Below are 21,712 nucleotides of genomic sequence, written 5' to 3'. Positions count from 1 at the left end.
AATCAAGCACATAGCCAAATGCCAGCAACAGGTATCTCACGTGATAAACCACACGCAGATAAATGACGCCTCGGCCTCCGACCTCTCACCCCGAAACTAATGGCCAGTCTTACCCATGTTACTTAACAATAAACTATGATTCACTGACGGAGCGAATTGGCAGTCATCAATTTCTATTCAATTATTTGCTTGGTAGATTCTAGGAATGATTAAAAATTTGGTGATCACGTGGCACATCTGCGCTTTCTTTTAATTTCGAATTGTTCTTAAAATACAATTTAATTGAAGTGCAAATGTTAAAATAATATAGATTATATTGCCAGAATGAATAAGCATCCAAACTTAGTTTAGTTCCGTTAGCGGACGTTTGTTTGCTTGATTTACATAGGCATGCACTGTCTTTCTTTTCTCGGATATGTAGAGAGGGATTGCGGGAATGGACCAATTCCAAATATTCCAATGCGCTGAAGCGACCAGTCAGGAGGACTAAAGGGGCTTGTGGTCACAGGATCCTCAGACATGATAGAACAACTGAGGAGAAAAGTTTGGTCTTGAAAAGGCCGAACATTCAACGATTTAATACTGAAGACACGAGCACTACGTGTACGAACTCCCGAGTAAGAATTAATTTCCCGTAAACAATATAAAATCAACGCCCTTCTACTAATAAATTTATTTTAGTGATGTGGTTGTGTTGGTATGGTCAAATTGTATGAGAGATGCAATTGGTTGCAATCCCTATACTCTACATTCCACTAATCGACACATTAAGTTGTGAACAGTTTAACTCTAAACGTGAACGTCTGCCAACAATGTCGTTGCACTATATAAAGTGTGAATCAAATTGATCGAAACGCATAAAACGTTCACCGTCGCGCCGTCAAGTTTCCAAATCGGTCTCAACACACCAGCGACCCACAAAGAGTTCATCGGAATCCGGCAACGCCGAGACAATCCCAGATGTGGATCCACACCTTTGTTGAATACCAAAATAGTATACCATTCGCCAAACTGGAGAAACAGGGTGTATATACCTACAAAGTGCTCGAGAAAGTTTACGCTATTCTAGGATATACATCTCTAGAAATTTGCAGTCGAATCGCAAAACAAAAGGCACTTAGGTCACTGGCTTTTAGCTACAGATGTTATCCAGATAGGCGAGGAAGGTCAGACTCTAAAGGAAGGATTGGTGCGTTAGTCGCATTTGCGATTAGGAAGTCGTATGACGGCCGCACGTTGCTTTCACGACTCGCGACGCATTGCAATAAATTATCTTGATAGTGTCAAAGTCAAAGACAATCATTTTGGTTGTTGAGCTGAATACATTGACATTTTATTTTCTCTGAGAACAAGTTTGAGTGTCGTAAAAAGCTTATTGGGTGTTGTTTTTTACAGTAGGTATCATCAGAACTTAGAAATGCGTGAAATCTGACATTCAGGAATATCCTGACTAACTTTTAGAATCAATATGTTTGAATTGTAAACTTTTGATTGCCTACTAATAAAACAAAGTTGATGTTAAACTTGGCTGGTTTCTATGATTACGATGTGTTTATGATACGAAACCCTCAGAGTCGCCAGTCCGATATTTATGACTCGTAAACACCAGCATTTTCCATCCTAAATTAAGATAACCAGCACCAGCATAGAGAAAAAAATACATAGATTGCTCACTCCATCCATACATCAGTTTTGGTACCAAAAAGACTATTAATTTCAGTGTCTACATCTAGCATCGAGTAGCGGAACTATCAGTACTGCTACTTGACAAATAGATGTAGCACCGACCGGAAAGTCTTATGTTGTTGAGCATTATTAGCAAATTAATGGTCTTTTTGGTGCCAAAACTGATGTATGGGGTGAGCACTCTTGTCTTAATATATTTCTCTATGGCACCAGTAAACATCCATACCTTTACATAATCAGTTGTTTGTTTCATTCGGCGTATTTTCATAAATAAATATGAATGGGCGGCACGGCATGCAGGGAAAGGTAGAAAGCAAACAATAATTTATTCTAATAATTTCCCGCCATAAAGGGCCGTGTTTGCTAGAAAGTTGCGTGGTCATTAGTGTCCCTGCTAGAAAGCCTGGGGTCTGCAATAACAACAGCTACAATAATAATCTTTCACGCATATTATGAGTGTATTGAAAATCTTGTAAACATTTTTTCTAAGAACTTGGTTTGCTAGGTTCATTCCTATCCATTCATGTACCTATTCAAACTCATTTATTTATTGTAAATACTTACAAATTATACGTTATAGTATGGCTCTTCTGCACCTTTGTAAATTACTACATTTACCACCGCAAGCTAATAATTTAAATAAAACAATATAATAAATATGTAACCACGTTTCATTTTTAACACCACACTAAGTATCAAAATAATATGAGTGCCGTATCGCTTCGGGGCGGTCTATCGTCCTACACTACCAAAACGTAATATCTAGAATATCACTCGACTTAGCATTAAGCACTGTATGTACCTGACGTGTAAAATTATATTTTTATCAATAAAGAATTGAAATTGAAATCAGTGACATTAAATTTGAACCTTAATACTATGACGATACCGGTTGTTTTTCAATATGAATGTTGTACTGGCACGTGCTAACGCTCGAGCTACCTACCGGCTTTGCGATAATAGAGACAATGGCCTTTGTTTGAAAGATTAAGGTTCGAAGCGAAAAGTTCACCTGAGAAGAGCCATACTATACCATAAAAGCAGATTTAATGCAAAGTATTTCATAGTGTATGTGAAGTCCCCAATCCGCATTGGGTTAGCGTGGGGACTATAGCCCAAGCCCTCTCGCGCATGAGAGGAGGCCTGTGCCCAGCAGTGGGACGCATATAGGCTCACATTATTATTATTTTATTTCATAGTGGGAGAGATAAACAGAAACGCGCAGTGATAAACGTGCACTCAAAAGATGTCTTATTCGGCTTATTCCTACTGTCCGATACCAATATGGCAGCAATATTATGTTTATTGGTATTCATTATTTAAATATATGTTAGCTATGACGCAAAAAACTGGCAACCCTTAGAATGATGAATAAGGTAAGAACTAAGAAGCCTTTTAAAATTGAATACCCACGCAGGAAATCGGTACATATGGACCGACGACGCTGACGTCGGTAACCTGGAGGCCTAGCGGTGTTCACGGACAGGAACACCGTACCTCAGGAGCACAAAGTTCATGGTCACTTTTGCTTTAGTAAAATTACATAAGCTTAATAGCTGTAACAGTTTTGGAAACTTAGCAGTTTGTAAGTACACCATTGGGCCTTTTTATAAAGGCCTACCATTTGTAAAACACAAAGACAGTCACTTCTTTCTAACTAGAGGCTCTGTAAGCTGTAGACCTCGCGAACCCCCACGACTCCGCCATTTTAGTAAAAATCCTATAAACTGATGCATCGACAACTAAAACTATCACCGAATCTGGTTACAAAATTTCAAGAGAAATAATCGAATGAGAATTGCGACCTGTATAAGAGCATTTTTGCCCAAGCTGAAACGGAGACCTTCGCTAACGGTTCTTCGGTCAATTATGGCTGTTACACTTGTTAGAGTCTGTTCGGAAAGGGAAGAGTCGTGGAATGTAGGAACACATGCATTCCACGACTCTTCTCTTATTCCGCACAGACTCTAGATAGTGATTTTCACTTATGCTAGGTGACAGGCCTTTATGAAAAGGACTCCAATTACGAATTCCATTCAAACAAAAAACTATCACATCGAGATATATTTTTTGCAACGCTAAACTAACTGATTTTAGAGCAGGCACCTCTCAAAGAGCGGTGCCAATCCGCGCGTTTTTGCCAAATTATCCACACGCGATACCCCATCGCCACCGCCGCCGCAAAAACACGAGGGTATCATTCCTACTGCTCGTTGAATACTCGTCTTAAAAAGACTAGTATACATTTGAGCTCCGGTTACGCATGACTACCAAATATCTATCTAAGAATACACACGGGTTAGGGTAGGGGCATTATCAACAGATATGTTGTATGCCTACATTTCTTCCGAACTTCCGCCTATACCGGAGCACAAGGGTCGGAACCGGTTTTTTCTTCATACATAAAATACCGGTATTATTACGTTCTTTTTCGTTCTTTGGTTTACTATTTCATTTTTAATGGGACAATCTAATACGAAGTTGTTACCTACATACATGATTCAGTCCTACGTAAAGAGCATAAAAAAATTAAATAATATCTGGGTGACCGAGCTTCGCTCGGAAAACATATAAAAACTCGAAAATGCGCGTTTTCCCAGAGATAAGACCTAGCTAGATCGATTTTTCGCCCCCAAAAACCCCCGTATAGCAAATTTCATCGAAATCGTTAGAGCCGTTTCCGAGATCCCCGAAATATATATATATATATATGTGTGTATATATATAAATAAATAAATAATTAAACAAGAATTGCTCGTTTAAAGGTATTAGATATTGGGATATTTTGGGTTTAAAAAAAACCGGTTGCCAGCCCTGCCGGAGTACAGGGGCGGCTTCCTCGTTCTCATGCATGTTAATCATGTCCGGCCTGGGGTTCTAGCCAAGATGACAATCGTACCTACATCTACAAACTGTAAACGAAAAGAAAAAAATTGATGGCAGATGCTACGAAAAGTCACGTAACTATTTCCATACATTATTTATGTTTTGATTAGCGATCGATGATGACAAACTTGGCTAGGCCCCCCTATTCACCCATGACGCACTTCGTACATATGGGGCATTATCTATGAAAAGAGACCTTATTGTCGATGGCGCTTACGCCGCACGGCGTCGCGTGGCCTTGATATCTGAACATCGTCAATAATGGCGTAAGCGCCATCGACAATAAGGTCCCTTTTCATAGATAACGTCACATATTAGCCAACAGCTACCGGTTCGTCCGAAGTTGTCACTCGGCAAGCGTTGACAATGCAGAGCGAGGAGTGGAGCGCGACCGAACGCAGTTATTCTGCTATTGAGGTCGATTCATAACATAACTAATACAAAAACAATCATTCGGTTAAAATATTTGGGTCGAATGATTTTTCTTTGAACAAGGGTCATCTGTTCGACTTTGAAAACTTGATATCATCGGGACAGCGACTGAACTTAAGTGTATAAGTACTATAAATATTTGTTGATACCTACAACAGTTTTCGTTGTCAACTGACGATCTATTTGCATGTAAATCCGAACAGACCGATGTCATTACCCCATACCACAGATATTAAGCAGATAAGCATCAAAACAGCCTTAAAGAATAGCTGATCAGTGGCCAAGCCGTGAAGCGAAAAATTATACATCATAAGCCGTTCCGCTGTTCCCGTTAGGACTGTCCCACTGGCCATGTGTCTAATTCTAAAATGTATGGACATGAATTAGCTTTCTACAAACATATGACATTTTACAATAAGTATAGTAGAATACGAGTATGCCTTTGGCGACATGCTAATATTTTTTACTTGTGTGGGAGTGTGGTCGTGATTTAAATATCTCGTTAACAAGTGAAAAAATACTAGATAAAGATGGAACGAAAATGTATTCGGCACTTGCATTATAATGTAGTCGTAGATGGACGAGTTTATGTTCATTACCAGTACCAGTTCATTCTTCTTCTTCTCGTGTCGATGGTTTCAGACTGTGCGGGACCAGAAGGTAGCGACACTTATCGCCCTGTCTGTCGCATCACGGAGGTCCTGCTCAGAGCAGGCATGCGGGCACGCTGGACAGGATATCATGTGCTCCATCGTTTGTGGGGCCGTCCCACATGGGCATTGGGTATCTGAGCCGCTTAGAGCGCCCCACTTCAGCATGTTCTCTTTGCTGCGGCCGACCCGGGAGCGAAATCTGTTCAAGGCTTTCCAGATCGGCCACGGCTGCCTATGCCCAGCGGGAAGCGTTTCAGCGGGGCGAACGTAGTCGTCAGGGGGGGCGCGGGTACTTTCCCATTGGGCTAGTCGATTCTGGGACGGCGGAATCCGGATGGCTGCAGTACACCGCATAAAGCTCCTACGGCTCTTCAGACGAGACGGTGGTACCTTGTGGCCGTGGAGAGGATGCCTTGGGTCTTGTTCCTGCTTCATTTTTTCGACGCTACACGCCACTTCTCTGCGGGTTTCCGGGGGCGCAATTCCTGCCAGAGGGTATAGCTTATTAAGCGGAGTCGGTTTAAGGCATCCGGTGATTATGCGGCAGGTGTCATTAAGCGCCGAGGTAACTTGTCCTGCGTGGGTGGAGCGGTGCCACACCGGGCACGCGTATTCGCCAGCTGTATAGCAAAGAGCCAGACCAGTAGTGCGAAGGGTGTGCGCAGACGCGCCCCAGTGGGTTGAAGTGAGTTTCCGCAGCAGACAGTTTCGCGAACTAACCTTCTGACGTGTTTTTACACAGTGGCTCTTAAAGGACAGCGTTCTGTCTAGCGTTATTCCGAGGTACTTTGGGCATGGGCAGTGTTCGATAGCGACTCCGTTCCAGGCAACATTAAGCTGCCTATTTGCTTCCCGGTTTCGTAGGTGGAATACGCACGACTGAGTTTTTAGGGGGTTTGCTTTCAGGCAGTTCATCTCATAGTACCTCGTTAGGCCCTTTAGAGCCGCTGACAGTGACTTTTCTGTACCCTCGAAGCGGTCACTTTGAGCCGCGAGTGCCAGGTCATCTGCGTATGCGAATCGCTGGGTTTCCTGCTGGGCTGGTTGATCATTGGTGTATATGTTAAATAGCATCGGGGCGAGAACACTACCCTGCGGGAGACCATTTTTCTGCGAGCGCCAGCGGCTTTTTTCAGATTGCAGGTGTACTTGAAATCGGCGGTTGTGGAGCAGTTCGCGAAGAACGTTCGTGAATCCAGCATCACCCGTCATATCCTTAACCTTTAAGAGCAGCCTTTGTATATTCACCGTGTCGTATGCGGCTGTTAGATCCACAAAGACCACTCCTGTAACCAGGCCAAGCTCGAACCCGTCCTCTATGTGTTGTGCTAGCTTTAACGTTTGGCTCGAGCATGACTTTCCCGGGCGGAATCCTGCTTGTTCTGGGATTAGTTGCGGTTCAATAATCGGAACGAGGCGGTTCAGGAGTAATCGCTCTAGCAGCTTATAAGTGTGGCACAACAGAGATATGGGGCGGTAACTTTTCGCATCCGAGGGGTCCTTTCCTGGCTTGAGGAGTGCGATTACTTTCGATTTGCGCCATGCTTTTGGTATTTTGAGTGACGAGAGACAGCTATTGTACAGTTCCAGGAGCCAGTTCCTGGCTTTTGGCCCAAGGTGTTTGATCTGCTCCACGGTCAGGTCGTCAATGCCGGAAGCTTTACCATTTTTTAGTGATTTCATGGCAGTCTCAAGTTCATGGTGGGTAAAGGGCTTGTTTAGATTGGTGCAAGTTTGATGGTTAACGGGTACTGGTGTCAGTTTGGGCAAGCGGCCAGTGGGTTTGCCGTTAAGCAGAAGTTGTGTAGCTATCTGGTTAGCCGAGACTTGGCCTGGGTTTGTTGGTGGAGGTGGTTCACCAGTGAGTTTGCGCAAATTTGACCACGCTTTCTTGCTATTATGGGTCATATCGATATTGCTTACAGCTTCGCACCATTTATCCCTTCTGTTAGCCGATATTTCGCGCATCAAATCTTCCCCCGTCGAAATAGTCTCTTCAGAGAAAGGGTCATGACAATATAGTGTTTCGTAGGCCTTTAGAAGATCCGAAGAGGTAGAATTAAGCCCCGGAATATGGTGTACACGACATCCCCTTGGTATGCATTGACACGACACGGTTCGGATTAGTTTTATGAAGTTGTCGTATTCCGATGCCCTTGGCAGCAGTCCGTCCAGGTTTTTATCTAATCGATTCGTAAACTCGCTCCAGTTGGCTTTTTGAAAATTAAAGCGACGACGGAAAGGGACTTTGACGGGTTGCACAACAGCTTGGATCCGGCACATCAGAGGTCTATGTTGCGTTCTCGGTATCGGTTTGCAGACTGTTTTGACACACTGAGGGCTTATTACTTCGCTAACAAATATTAAATCTGGATTGTAGCCACGCTTCCAACGCCCGCTGTTGAAGGAAGACGGTAATTTAGGAATGTGAAGGAGTACTAGCCCGTTTGCTTCTGCCCATGCTTCTACTCTTTCACCATCTGGATTAGAATCTCGATAACCCCATGAAACGCTGTGGCTGTTAAAATCGCCCAAAACAATTCTCGGCCGGTGGTCGCCGGGTGGGGATACGTCCCAAGGTTGGAATGTCTGTGGAGGCGGCTTGTATACAGACGTGATCGTACACTGGCCGATATCCAAAGTTATCAACTCCATTGTTTCCCGTACGACACAAGAAGAGGAAGTGATGCGGGTCTCAGGTCTTGTGAAAACTGCGCTGCCGTGTTTTGCGTGAGGGATTTCAGCGGCAAGTGTCAGTCCAGGTATGTGCGGCCGATGGTGGCCTGTGTCACGGTGGGTTTCCTGTATGCATAGAACGTCGCAATGCGTCTCGCGGCACATTTCAGAGAGAAGTTGTGCTTTGTCTTCCGAGAAGCCCTCTATGTTTATAGAGATGACAGTCAGGGCTGGCGCTGAAAAGTGCCTTTTTTGATCGCATGTATTTGTATTCGCATTGGAACTCAGTGAAACCATCGTGGTGGAAGGATTCGCCGGTCAGTATAAGTGTTGACCGTTGCCCGGGGTGCGCCAGACGCTGGGATATCTCGTAGAAAATATCAATTGCTTGTAGTGCGTCGTGCGGGGAGGCTCCTTCCATGCACCCCAGTTCATTAGAAAAAAAACATACATATTGTAAACGAAAAGAACACAAAATTAATACACATATTTACAGATAAACAATGGGGGTTATCTTGGCACTAAATAGATGTTGGGTTGCCTAGTAAGCAGGGCCTGATTGCATAATAAAGTAGAAGCTAATATTATTAGTGATTTTACATACAAAATCACTAATAGTATTAGCTTGTATCTATTTTATTATGCAATAAGCGCCTGGTCACCCGTAGCATCAGTGACACGATATCGTTAGCTCCCTAAATATTGAATGCGTTCTGTATGTATTAAATAAATTGCTTAACTACTAGACTAATTAGTTTAGCGGCTAGACAAAATATCCACATCAAAAAATGCTGTTCTAGCAAGACATAACAATTAACATAGTCTATTTGTTTATCGAAATCGATTGACCAGTTTCAAAGTTAGCTGCCAACATTAATTAAACAGCGATTAGCCTGTTGCATATTCATTGTTACGATCCGGGTTGCGAATGTTGCGATTGACAGACAGACATTACGAATAGCGGATTGTTGTGTTCAATATTTAACGGCTTGATCAGGGTTACGCAAATAGCGGGAACGAATTCCGTGCCAAAGTTGAGGTGACTGGCTGATTGGGACCACAGCGACAGTACCTAGGTACTTGATAGCACTATGAACATTTGCGTTAGAATGCTTTTTATTTAATACTTACTTAATATTATTACTTCGTGAACTGTTAAATCGATCGGACTTCCAATAAAACAAGCTAATACAGTTTGAGTTGGCCCCCGAGATTGGCGAACTTCAGAGGTTATTACACTTATCACATATCTATCCTTCCGTCGAATGCAGCATTGTAATTCGTGCTATTTTCATTTCCTACGTGCCAAATCACAAATTAGAAGTTAGCTAAAGTAGGTAATTGCACTCTGCATGAAGAAGTATTTGCTTTCAGTAATTGTCAGCAAAAATAGTAAGAATTAAGAAGATTAAAAAGAGTCAAGAGAAACAATAAGGAGTCAATATTCAGTTTATCATTCATTCATACACAACGCTAAAAAGACACGCATACATTAGATTTCAACGCGTAGCCTAGTTTACTTCAATCTTCAATATATTTTTTAAACATACATTAAGGGCCCGATTCGGATTTTGAACTAGACATCTATTAGATGTCTATTAGACATCACCAAGATACGACAACGATATGTTTAAGATCTTGCCTGTCAAATTTGACATTTGTGCGATTCGAGATACTCTTGAACGATTTCCACAAGATTATTACGATATTTTGACGTAAAAGTGACATTTGTTGCCCGAATTGAGCTGCAAAAGAGAACTAGTTGAAATCTAAACTACAATGTATCTAGTTATCGTATCGTTCTCTAGTCTAGAACGGATCTTGTTTTCCGAATACCGCGGTAAATCGTTTTTTCGAGATGTTATCTTTACTATTAATCCAATCTTTACGCAGGGCTATTTTGTAACATTATTTATCTCCACTTTCATTGTAATTGAACAAGCAAAGAAAATAAATTGTTGGTACTTCGAACGTTTTACGGCGTAAATGCCATTTAAACAGTTGTTCCTTTCTTAATTATTCTTCCAACTCTGTTAACCACGATTTGCTGAGCCTGATTAACACACAGAGGAACTTCAATAAAATGTCAAGCGTGCCTGACCCGAAGACTTGCCTAAGCACCTGACAGGTTAGACGGATTATACCGATACGGTGCGATGTTTGTATAATGTTTAATTCCGAGAATCGTTTGCGCTTTTGGGGAAAAGTTGGTTTAAGTCTTCATGAACAATCAAACCCATATCAAACCCTATACCGATTTATGACACTGGTATGGAAATAGTTGCATCCCGAGGAAGTACCTACCATAATTTTTATGACAAAGTCAAAATTTGCTCGTGCAACTATCGGGTGCACAATTTAAAATAGCCAATGACCAACCGGGTGAATTATGCATTTCATAACGGACCAGTAATGCTTGTGATCCGACCAGTCCGGCCGCAGTCGATGGCGAAACGGCCGGTAATGAGCTTGGAGGTTTGTTATCGCGACCTACTGTGTCATTATACACATTATAATTAAGTAATTATGCATTGAGATTGCCTCACTTCTTGTGAATGTATTTAAGTAGCTTGTGTCCGTCTTGGAAGCTCCTTACCTTACCTTTTAATAGTTTTAACTCTCTCTCTCTCCTCAGCATTTTTATTCCCATCTGATTGTGGGGTCTGCTTTTCTGGTATTTTCTCTCCAGTTCGCGCGATCGGACGGGTCGTCTACTGAAACGTCGCAGGCCCTCGTGTCTTTTGCTAACAGTACAGTACAGTGTTTTTAACAGTTAACTAATCTGATCAAAACACGGCATATGTCAGCAATCCATTGCCGTATCTCCCATATACTTTTCCTGCATATATGCGCTATTTTTGTAATATTTTCGATTATGCAATATTTTTGAGTCTGAATGTTATGTAACTTTGTGAACATGTTATGGTATGTACCTGTAGGTACCACATCTTATAAGTCGTCTCGCTGTATGTACGTACCTCTTGCGCAAGAGTTTCGCGTAGGCCCACAATTAATGCGTTCACTAACAATAAGCTTGTGGGACGACATGTTTAACCCCTAGTGAATCGCAAGCGCAACAATGCTCATTGAACATTCAAAATGTCTCAAACAAACTTAGCCATCATCCGACCATTGCAATAAAAACCTTACCGCTTAGGCAATATGAGTCACGTAATCCGCAAACACCAGAGATGTGACTTATTTGAAATACTTGTATTTAAAATGCAAATACAAAATGCAAAATACCTATTTTGTATTTTGTATTTAAATACCTTTTGAAGAAAACTATTTTGTATTTTATTTGAAATAGTTTTTGGGACCTATTTTCTATTTTCAAAATACAAAATACTTTATAGTAGGTAATGTAGGTACTTAGGAGTTACAATCTCTTCTGATCTTACAATCCTGGCAACTCTCTCATTCTTTTAACACGGAACTGTTGAATCTGTTTAGTAACGTCGCACATGATCACAAGCGTAGCGAGTGGTTAAAAAAGTGGAATCTTGAGTGTTACGAGGGTTTCAAGGTACGAGAGGAAAACAAACTTTTCTGCCCTGATGAAACACAAACGAGACGTTTTTATCACACTAACGAGAGGCATTATACCAGCTGTAAAACATTACAAATCTAAATTAATGCTTTTAAAAATTGTCCGTTATAAACCATCATCCATCCATCCTTCCGGTTAATATGAGCAAACAACTAGAAATTTTCACTTTAGATAGAGGACTGATTGACACACTGTTTTCAAAGAATAAAGAGAGTCTTTTCAATTCGGATATTCTTAGTAATAATACTTTTTAATTCAGACTAGGTATTCACTATTCAGAGTACCTTTTATCGCAAAGTATTTGTATTTTTAAAAAGTATTTTGAAAATACCTATTTAGTATTTTGTATTTTAAATACAAATTCAAAAACTATTTTGTATTTTGTATTTGAAATAGTATATCAAGGAAGTATTTGTATTTTGTATTTAAATACTTTTTATAAAGTATTTTTCACATCTCTGGCAAACACTAAGTTGCATACCTGCAAGAAAAAAATAATCATTAGATTCACCAGTGTAATCAGACCTGTCAAAGTTCATTGCGTATTGCAATGAACGCATTGGCCTTGTATCAAAGCTAACAGTTTTTAGTCACAGAGGTCAAATGTATTTTGGCCTGGTGGGCATAGACAATGAGTAATTGGCAAGCCGCGCTAATCCTATTAAGGCGGGGCTGGACGATCATTAAGACGTTGGAAAAACGCCTCTGATGTGCGCGGAATGCGTAAAAGCGGCTGTTTAAAACAACTTAAGCAAAGCAGTGTGAAGAAAAGCAAACACAATCAGTAGTGATCTATTCGATATTAGATTTCTGGCGGCAATCAATGAATGATGATTAATTAATTAAGTAACTTTTACAAGTAGCCAATAGATTGCCATTTTTTTTTATAAGTGGAATCGAGCCTGACATCTCTCATTTGTGTAAAATTTTAAATACATATCTAGAAGTGGGATTTCACTAGTACCTACTAAAAACCTTGTCTAGTAGGTTGTCTGGAACTCTGGAAGAGATAGCTTTTTAGCGATAAGCCGCCACTTGTTTAACCTCTTATTTTCTGTATTATTTGTATTGTTTTCTGTAATGAGGATTGCAATAAAGATTTGTATTGTATTGTATTTTGAGAAAGACGTAACCAAAACAATTCTTATCGCCAAGAAACCATTTTTCTAGTTTTTAGAGTAATTATTCATACTTGTAAAATAGTAGTACCTAGTATACAAGTGTTACAAAATTAAAACAATTTTACCAACATTACAGCATAATAAGTTCCTTTGCCTCCCAAGGGTAATCAACATTTCCTTCCGATTAGAAAACGTAACATTGTAGGTTAGTTTGGCGCAGCGATTTAATTGTTAGTAATTGGAGCCTGAGAACACATACACGAGAACACGACGAGTGTAGTCACACAAAAACTGTATACAATACGCGGGAATGTGACAAAAAATAGAGTAGCTCACATGCACGAGGGAGATAGCGTGATCGGGAGTTCCTTGGTTAAATCATCGCTTGCGTACGAGTTCGAATAATGTTGTAGTTGGTTTTTGTGACATTTTAGTTGGAAGTTGGAGAGCGTGATATGCGGATCAGTTGTCAACTTGTCATTGTCATATGTACGAGATGATTTCAGATGATATTTATTTATACGGATTCATATATCTGAGTGGCCTATTAGGTGCTTTCGGTAGTGGGTTTGGTCCGATATTTGTGAACGCCTTGGCCGCTCCGATATATATCTGATCTGATTTACCTTATAATCTGTACTAACTATGTATGTGATTGATTTTATGACTATAATACCAATCCATTGGAGAAGATATACTCATATTCCAAGTGACTGAGCTAATCGCATAGCTGTCGATTCTCCGGATGAGCTGGCATGCGGAAGTGCATTGCAATATTGTTAGAAATCTCGATCAGGATGCTCAATAGCAGCGCCGTTATTTCGGCTATGATTTCCGTGTTTTCGTCTGATATCCTGACTAATAATTTATCCTGGAATTCATTATTTCACTATTTCTGTTATAATTATTTTCGTAAGTACTACAGTCTGGTCTGGTATTTAAAATATTGCCGAAATAAATTGGCGTATCAAGGCTGTACACTTCTTTTTCAAGCAAGGTATAGTCACCCGCAATAATATGTGTCAACGTGTCTAGGCAAATTATCACTTGTCGTTTTCTCCCTCTTCATTAGTTCAAAGTTCAAATATATACATTTGAATTGAACTAAATATGAGAGCAAGCGATGGGGCACGCCTACGTTAACGCCATTTTTTAAATACTTCTGATAAGGCTAAGAAGCTGAAGCTGATATTTGAAAAATAAAAAAAATACGTTTATTACCAGAACACAAAAACAGTACAGTATTGGAAGGAACAGAACAGTATGGTAACTTAAAACTAAAAGTATGGTACATTTTTAGTGTTTGGTAAAAGGATACCAGTCTCAAGTTGAGACTCTCAACATATGCTAGATCAGCTGGTGATGCCCAGCGTCGATTTTCAGACTGATCCTTTTGCCAGGCCATATATCCTAAATACTACAAAATTATTAAGTATACAGTTGGAAAACTACGATGTCATTTATTTGCGTGCGAGATGTGCGTGTAATATTTAGTAGTGTGAGTAGTGCGTGTGTATATGTATCGTAGGCTAATGGTTTTGATGTAGGTTGGTAAAAAACAGGAAAAATTTCTTTGTAAGGATTAACAGGCGAGGAATGTAGATGCTACTATCTATTCTGTTGTATTTGGCATGATTATGTTTGATAACTTAACTAGACGTAAACTTCCACGAAATCGAAATTTCACAAGTAATTGATGACACATGTCGCGCCGTAAAACTTGAATCGATTCCATCGACGCCGGCGAGTCTGCGACAAACTTTCCTCAGCGTTCACGGAAGCGCGAGAAACTCTCCCCTCTACCTCTGCAGGTGTACCTACTTGTCGAGCTATCACTCAATGAGACATCGCCTTCACATGTCGTGTTTGTAGATAGCGTAAGGGTTAAAGACATTCGGGAAAACCGGTGTATTTTCTGAAGATATTACAAAAGTTAACGATTTTAGATTTTCACCATACAACTTTTAAGGTTTTAACATTTCATTCCTAATTTTCTACTTTCCTCACTACTGACCATAATAGAAATGTATTTTAGCACGATATCTATAATCGGGACGAGCCAAAGAAGATAGACAAATCTTGAAATTCGAGGAGCTCTAGATCCTCAAAGTCCCCTGTCCCATGAAGTCCCATCTAGAAGGTACTTAATACATCGAAATAGTGATCTCTAACGGAACTGTACTCCACCCATCTGTCTGAGTCATTTGAATACTAATATACTAATTAAAAGATAACCTGATAGGTATATGTTAGATCTGCGCAGGGGGGTGCTACGGGAGGGTGCACGACCATCAAACAAGCGAGCTAGTTTAACACTGATTTATTCTAATGCATTACCGAACAGGTTAATACAAACACAGCGGCGCGCACTCACACATGCATAGTATACATATCTAACATCCCTCCACCTTATAGCTAGGAATATACCTAGGTACTATTACAATGACCTTAACCTAAAACTAGTAAATCACTCGGTATCGTAATTATTAGTGTCCTGCACTTGCGGGGGGGTGGCGAACTGAGGGCTTATCGCATATCTTCGCCTAGCGACGTAGTCGGCAGTTGGCGTTGATGGACCTCCGGCCTGAGCCGGGTCTGGGTCTACTGGCCTGGCAGTTACATCCAGTTCCTCTCCCTCTTCTGGCTGTGATGGTGGCTGCTCGCCAGCAGCAGGCGTCGCAGCGCAGCTAAGGCTCGTAGTCGCGGGCGCGGCAGTAGTGGTCTGCGCATTGGCTTCCGACGACGATGACGACGGTATGTCCGGCACGACGTCGGGATCCCACTGCGAGATGTCGCTTTGTATGGGGGATGGATGCGCCCTCAATTGATCGATGTGTCTGGTTACCTCGCAGTCCAGTTCTGGTACATAAATTTGGTACATAACTTTTCCAATCTGTTTTTTTACGATACCTTCGATCCAAGTGATTTTCTTATTATTATTTGTATATTTAGTTAGCCACACGTTATCATTAATTTTAAAATTCGGTCTCTGAACTCCTCTATAATATTTAGCCTGTAAGGACTGACGTTGTTCCACATTTTCAGTGAGGTCTGTGGACGAAGGAGACGGTGCGTACGGATTTATCAAATCTAGTCGCGATCGTAACTCTCGGCCGTATACTAACTCGGCGGGTGATTTACCTGTGGTACTGTTTTTAGAGTTCCTGTAGTCAAATAAAAATTTACATATTTTTCCCTGTAAAAATTTATTATTCTGACTGCTTAATATAATTCCCTTAAGGCCCTTTTTTACTATTTTGACAAAAGATTCCGCTTGGCCGTTACTCGATGGATGGTAAACAGGTGAGAACACATGTTTTATACCGTTAACATCGCAAAACAATTTAAAGTCGTGAGAAGTAAAAGAAGTGCCATTGTCGCTCACTAAGGTGTGAGGTACGCCAAATCGTGACATAAAATCACATAGCCGCTCAATAACCGCTTTTGACCCGTATGACGAACACATATTGTAACATTCAACCCATTTGCTATACGCGTCAACAACAATTAGGTAAACTTGATTATTGAACGGCCCCAAGAAATCAATGTGAAGTCGATAAAATGGGTGCGGCGGCACCGGCCAGCTGGCTAGCGGTGCGTGCGGCGGCGCTCCGCGCAGCTCGGCGCACACGGCGCACGCGCCCGCTAGCCGCTCCAGAGCGGCGTCTACGCCAGGGAACCATAATCGCTTACGCGCCTCGGCTTTCATTTTCACTATACCGAAGTGAGAGCTGTGTAATTCCTTACAAATACCATCCCTTAATGACGAAGGAATGACAACCTTGTGCCCTCGCATTAGACATCCATTTTCATACGATAACTGTGATCGACAATAATAATATGGTTTTATTTCTGTATCATTAGTCTTCCTAGGCCACCCATTCATAACATAATGCTTGACCGTGCTAAGTACCTTATCGCGACCGGTTTCGCGCTGTAGGTCGGCCAACGTCACGGGCAAGCTACCCTCAACAACAAAATTGACGTAAGCGGTTCTTACCTCACATTCCTCAGCCTCGGCCTGCCCCGCCTCCCCTGCTTCCCCCGCCCCTGCCGCCGTCCGCGACGGAAGGCACGCTCGCGATAGAAAATCAGCACTATTTTGTTTACTACTTACATACTCAATAGTATAATTATAAGCTGATAAAAATATCGCATAGCGTTGGAGTCTGTTAGCGGATATTTCGGGGATGCCTTTATGCGGACCGAATATTGAGAGTAGTGGCTTGTGGTCCGTTCGTAACACAAATGGAATGGACCGACCATACAAGTACTGGTGGAACCGCCTAATTCCAAAAATAATGGCAGTGGCTTCCTTCTGAATTTGCGCATACTTTTTTTCTGCTGACGTAAGCGTTCGGGAAGCGTAAGATATGGGTCTTTCCACTCCGTCGGGACCCAATTGTGAAAGAATGGACCCCAAGCCCACTGGTGACGCATCTACTGTCAAAATTAAAGTAGCATTAGGGTCAAAATGGGCTAAAGTACTATCAGAGGCAAGAATCGTTTTTACCTTATTAAACGCGTTATCGTGGATAGAAGTCCAGTCCCATTTTGTATTTTTTTTTAATAAATCGTACAATGGACTTAAAATTGAAGATGCCGACGGTACAAAATTGCGGTAATAATTGGCTAGACCTAAGAAAGATTGTAGCTGAGCTACGTTTAAGGGTTTAGGCGCCTCTAAAATAGCCTTAACCTTATCCGGTGACTTCCTTACCCCGTGTTTATCTATGACGTGACCTAGATAAGCAACTTCGTCCTTGAAGAATTCGCACTTACTCATTTGTACAGTTAACTGTGCGTCTTCTAAACGCTGCAACACCGCGGTTAACCTTTCTTTATGTTGAGTTTCATTTGTGCCCGTAATTAAAATATCATCTAATAAAAAAATGATTCCATCTATTCCTGCAAGTACACACTCCATAGCGCGCTGGAATATAGCAGGTGCACACGCTAACCCAAAAACTAACCTGGTATATTTAAATAACCCCCGGTGTGTGTTAATACATGTCAGATGTTGCGATTTTTCCCCAAGGACGAATTGATTGTACGCCATAGATAAGTCTATCTTACTAAATTGGACGCCTCCGTGTAATTTAGATAACAAATCGTTAACCGAAGGCAAAGGATATTGATCTATTAATAACTGTTTATTAATAGTGACGGAGTAGTCGGCACATAACCTTATGCTACCGTCTTTCTTCAAAGCTGGTACTATCGGTGATGCATAGTCTGAGTGTTGAACGGGTTCTAAAATACCTAACCCAATTAACCTATCTAACTCTTTATCTATCTTTTCCTTTAAAGCATAAGGCACCTGTCTAGCTTTGAAGAAGATGGGCTTTGCGCCTGGTTTTAGGTGCAAATCGACGGTATACTTATTAAATTTCCCTAAATTTCCCGAGAAGACCTGTGGAAATTTTGAAGACAGTTCTTTAATAATGTCTTGGTCACGTAGGTGCGCGGGCGGCGCGGTTACGGCGCTCACGGCGTGCACGGCGCGGTTCGCCCGCGCCAGCTCCAAGTCAAATGCGCGAATAAAATTCCTGCCAAGTATCGGAGGGCCCCCTTTCCTAACCACATATATGGATATCAAATGGGTTTCACCGTTATACGAAATAGGCACAGTAATGACACCTGTCGTTATAATATCATGACCAGAGTAATTAAATAATTTTTTGCTTGTGTTCGACAATGGCAATTCTTTAAAATGAGAATTATAAAAACTTTCTGTTATAACGCTTACTGCTGCCCCACTGTCTATTTCGAACTCCAAAAACAGATCACCGACTTGTACCCGCTCCGTCATGGGCTTGCCCTTTACGCACCGAATGTTATAAAATTGCTTACCGTCGTCTCCTTCGTCCTCAAATCCTTCCTCCACGAATTTCACTGCGTCCTTGAACGTGCACATCTTACGTAAATGCCCTTTCCTATTACATTTTTTGCACTTATAGTTTTTGTAGCCGCATTGATTAGTCTTATGATTGGTAAACCCGCACACATTGCATTTCTCTTTTTTGGAGATGTTGAACACGGAGTCCGGGCCCGCTGCCGCCACGTCAGCGCCGGCGCCCGTTGCGCTCGCCCCCGGAGCCTGCGCGGCGGTGGCGCGGCGCGCGCACCGTACGCTCTCTGCCAAGTCGATAGCCTTGGCCAGGGTCAGATCCAGTTGATTCTGGGCGAACAGCTTATCCTTCTCGCGTCCCGCCGCCATGCCCATGATAAATTTATCCAGCAAGGCTTCTTCCAAATTCTTAAATCCACAATGTGCCGCCAATCCTCTAATCCTGGCTGCCCACTGAGTGTGACTTTCACCTGGCCGTTGCGTTGCCGAATAGAAGGTAGATTTCTCCGCGAACCCGAGTCGTTTTGGAGTGAAATGGTCGTCGAGGATTTTGATTATTGTTGCATACTCCAATTCTTCCACCTTACTTGGCAATGCCAGGTCACTAGCGAACTTAAACGACGATTCGCTTAATGCACTTAATAAGATTGCTCTTCGCTTGACCGCGGACTTATCGGTTTGCTCATCTATGTCGTTGGCAATAAACCATTGACTTAGCCGAGATTTGTAGCTGATCCAGTCCTGCGAAGTGTGGTCAAAGGTCGAAAGAACGCCAAACGTTGCTCCCGTGGCCATAATTATTTTTTAAACGCGAGTCCGAACGTCGCCACGTGTTAGATCTGCGCAGGGGGGTGCTACGGGAGGGTGCACGACCATCAAACAAGCGAGCTAGTTTAACACTGATTTATTCTAATGCATTACCGAACAGGTTAATACAAACACAGCGGCGCGCACTCACACATGCATAGTATACATATCTAACAGTATAGAAAACGGTAGTTTTTATAGTCCCCACCCTAGCCCGATGCAGTTTTCAGCCCAAACAATTTACCCGATACTCGATGTTTTTTAATCAAAAAAAAGCTAATTAACTTCCACATTAAAAAATCTCACAGTCCGGTCTATTTACAAAACAAAGTTTGCATAATGATAATGCAATGAACATCTGATACCGCGCCGCGTAATGAACGATTATTGTTACAATCAAGCATGAAATTATTGTATTGCGTTGCTTATTATCGGACTTTATCAAGAACATTGGGGTTCTGCCCTAGTAGCACGGTCGCATTTTTATCGTTTATCACCATGCCTGTCACGTTCTAACAAGTATGTAAGTGCGAAAGTGACGGGCATAGTGATAGTCGATAAAAATGGAACCGTGCTGAACCCGCTGTAGTCAATAAAGAGTCTGCAACAGCCAGCGGCGGATTTGTCCTAAGGCCCATTACGCCTGGGCCTAAAGCGGCAAGACATTAGGGGCGGCAGAAAGACAGCAGTAGCAGTTACTAGGTACAGAGTAGTAGAGGCCTAGACTGCACACCACTGGCAACAGCAACTAGCAAAGTAGCAAATGTACGAACTCGCTATAAGCACTAATCAACGTGTAAACCGATCCCAATGTGAAGGCTATTAGAAAGAAAGAAGTAACTAAGTAATTATGTCTGTCGGTTAGTTCTTCTCGCTTATGCCGCTGAATCATTTAGATGACATTTGGTATGGAGATCATTGGGATCCAGGTAGTTTTTATCACGCAAATCAGCATTTTACGCGTCGCGGGCAGAAGCTAGTTTATATTCACACAGAACCCTCATTACGCAGATCGACTCGCCACTGGCCGCTAATTTTATTATGCGATAGCTCATATTTAGCAATGTATAATGATTAAATTATGCTTTTCTCACACTTGGCTGACCCTGTCCTACAAGCGTCCGAACTTCTATCCGATAGCCTCGAGCCGAAACATACAAAAAAACTATTTTATTAACAACCTTTGTGTGTATTTTCATTTCATTTCATTAATTAAGTATTAGTGAACTGCATTACATTAAATTAATAGATTTAAGGTATTGTAGGTATGTCTATGTATAGTCAAAGTTCAATGAGTTAAAGTTAATTGTTTATTGAAGGCGCAACATTTTACCTTAACCTTAAGGATTTTGGGTAGGTACTGATGTGCCGTCGGCAAGTTTCCAAATTTGCAAAATTTCCACATGCAAAAAATTCGGAAACTTCTCATAATATCTGTATTCTGTATTCTGGAAAAATGTTTGTCTTGAAATATTCGAACAGCGAGTTTTAGAGCACTTATGGCATTAATAAATTAAGCAACATTTTGTATGAAATCCTAATTATGATAATTCATAAAGGCCGGAGCAGTTCACATTTTGTTTTTCTATCAGGGAAAGTCGTGATCTATATATGTGCGTCCAGAAACCTTTTCGAGAAACCTTTCCTTGAGATGTAACCTAAATATTCGCAAAATAAACCATTGAACGTGGTTTTTTCAATTAAACCACCGATAAATTAACAATAGGCTAACATGTCCACTCCATTAGACCAACAGCTGCTGCGTTCTCACACACTTTCTACGGTAACTACGTAACATAACCATTTGACTATTTTATTATAACGACTACATAACAACTATAGACGAACATTCAATAAAACTATGGCCTAAGGCATGGGAAATTAGGCTCGCGAAAGATGAGTCCGAAAGTAAAAGGATTATAGCGGGTTTCGTAGAGTTGTTCAAAAATCTACCACTAAAGGGATGGTGCCATAGCAAAGTGTTGTCGGTAATGAAGGTACATATATCTCGGAACCGAACAGCGCAATCTATAACATACGATATGTAGAA

The 21,712-nt window shown here is 41.4% G+C and overlaps 2 protein-coding genes across 2 annotated transcripts in view; both read right to left on the bottom strand.

Annotated features, from left to right (window-relative positions):
- Positions 1-21,712, bottom strand: part of LOC134651210 (unconventional myosin-XV) — a 127,588-nt gene that overhangs the window by 93,193 nt on the left and 12,683 nt on the right. The window lies entirely within an intron of this gene.
- LOC134651174 (uncharacterized) lies at positions 15,752-19,401 on the bottom strand. Its single transcript, XM_063506212.1, has 2 exons — positions 18,858-19,401; positions 15,752-16,026 (listed from the first exon to the last, which is right to left on the bottom strand). Exons 1-2 carry the CDS (start codon positions 19,228-19,230, stop codon positions 16,013-16,015), a joined length of 387 nt encoding a protein of 128 aa, XP_063362282.1. The 5' UTR covers positions 19,231-19,401; the 3' UTR covers positions 15,752-16,012.

The sequence above is a fragment of the Cydia amplana genome, chromosome 9 (assembly GCF_948474715.1).
Source record: "Cydia amplana chromosome 9, ilCydAmpl1.1, whole genome shotgun sequence".
In the NCBI taxonomy this organism is placed as follows: domain Eukaryota; kingdom Metazoa; phylum Arthropoda; class Insecta; order Lepidoptera; family Tortricidae; genus Cydia; species Cydia amplana.
The sequence above is the reverse complement of the archived record's forward strand: the minus strand, read 5'-3'. Positions and strand labels throughout refer to the sequence as shown.

Coding starts and splice junctions, on each gene's coding strand:
- LOC134651174 (XM_063506212.1), bottom strand. CDS start 19,230: ATGGGCATGGCGGCGGGACGCGAGAAGGATAAGCTGTTCGCCCAGAAT.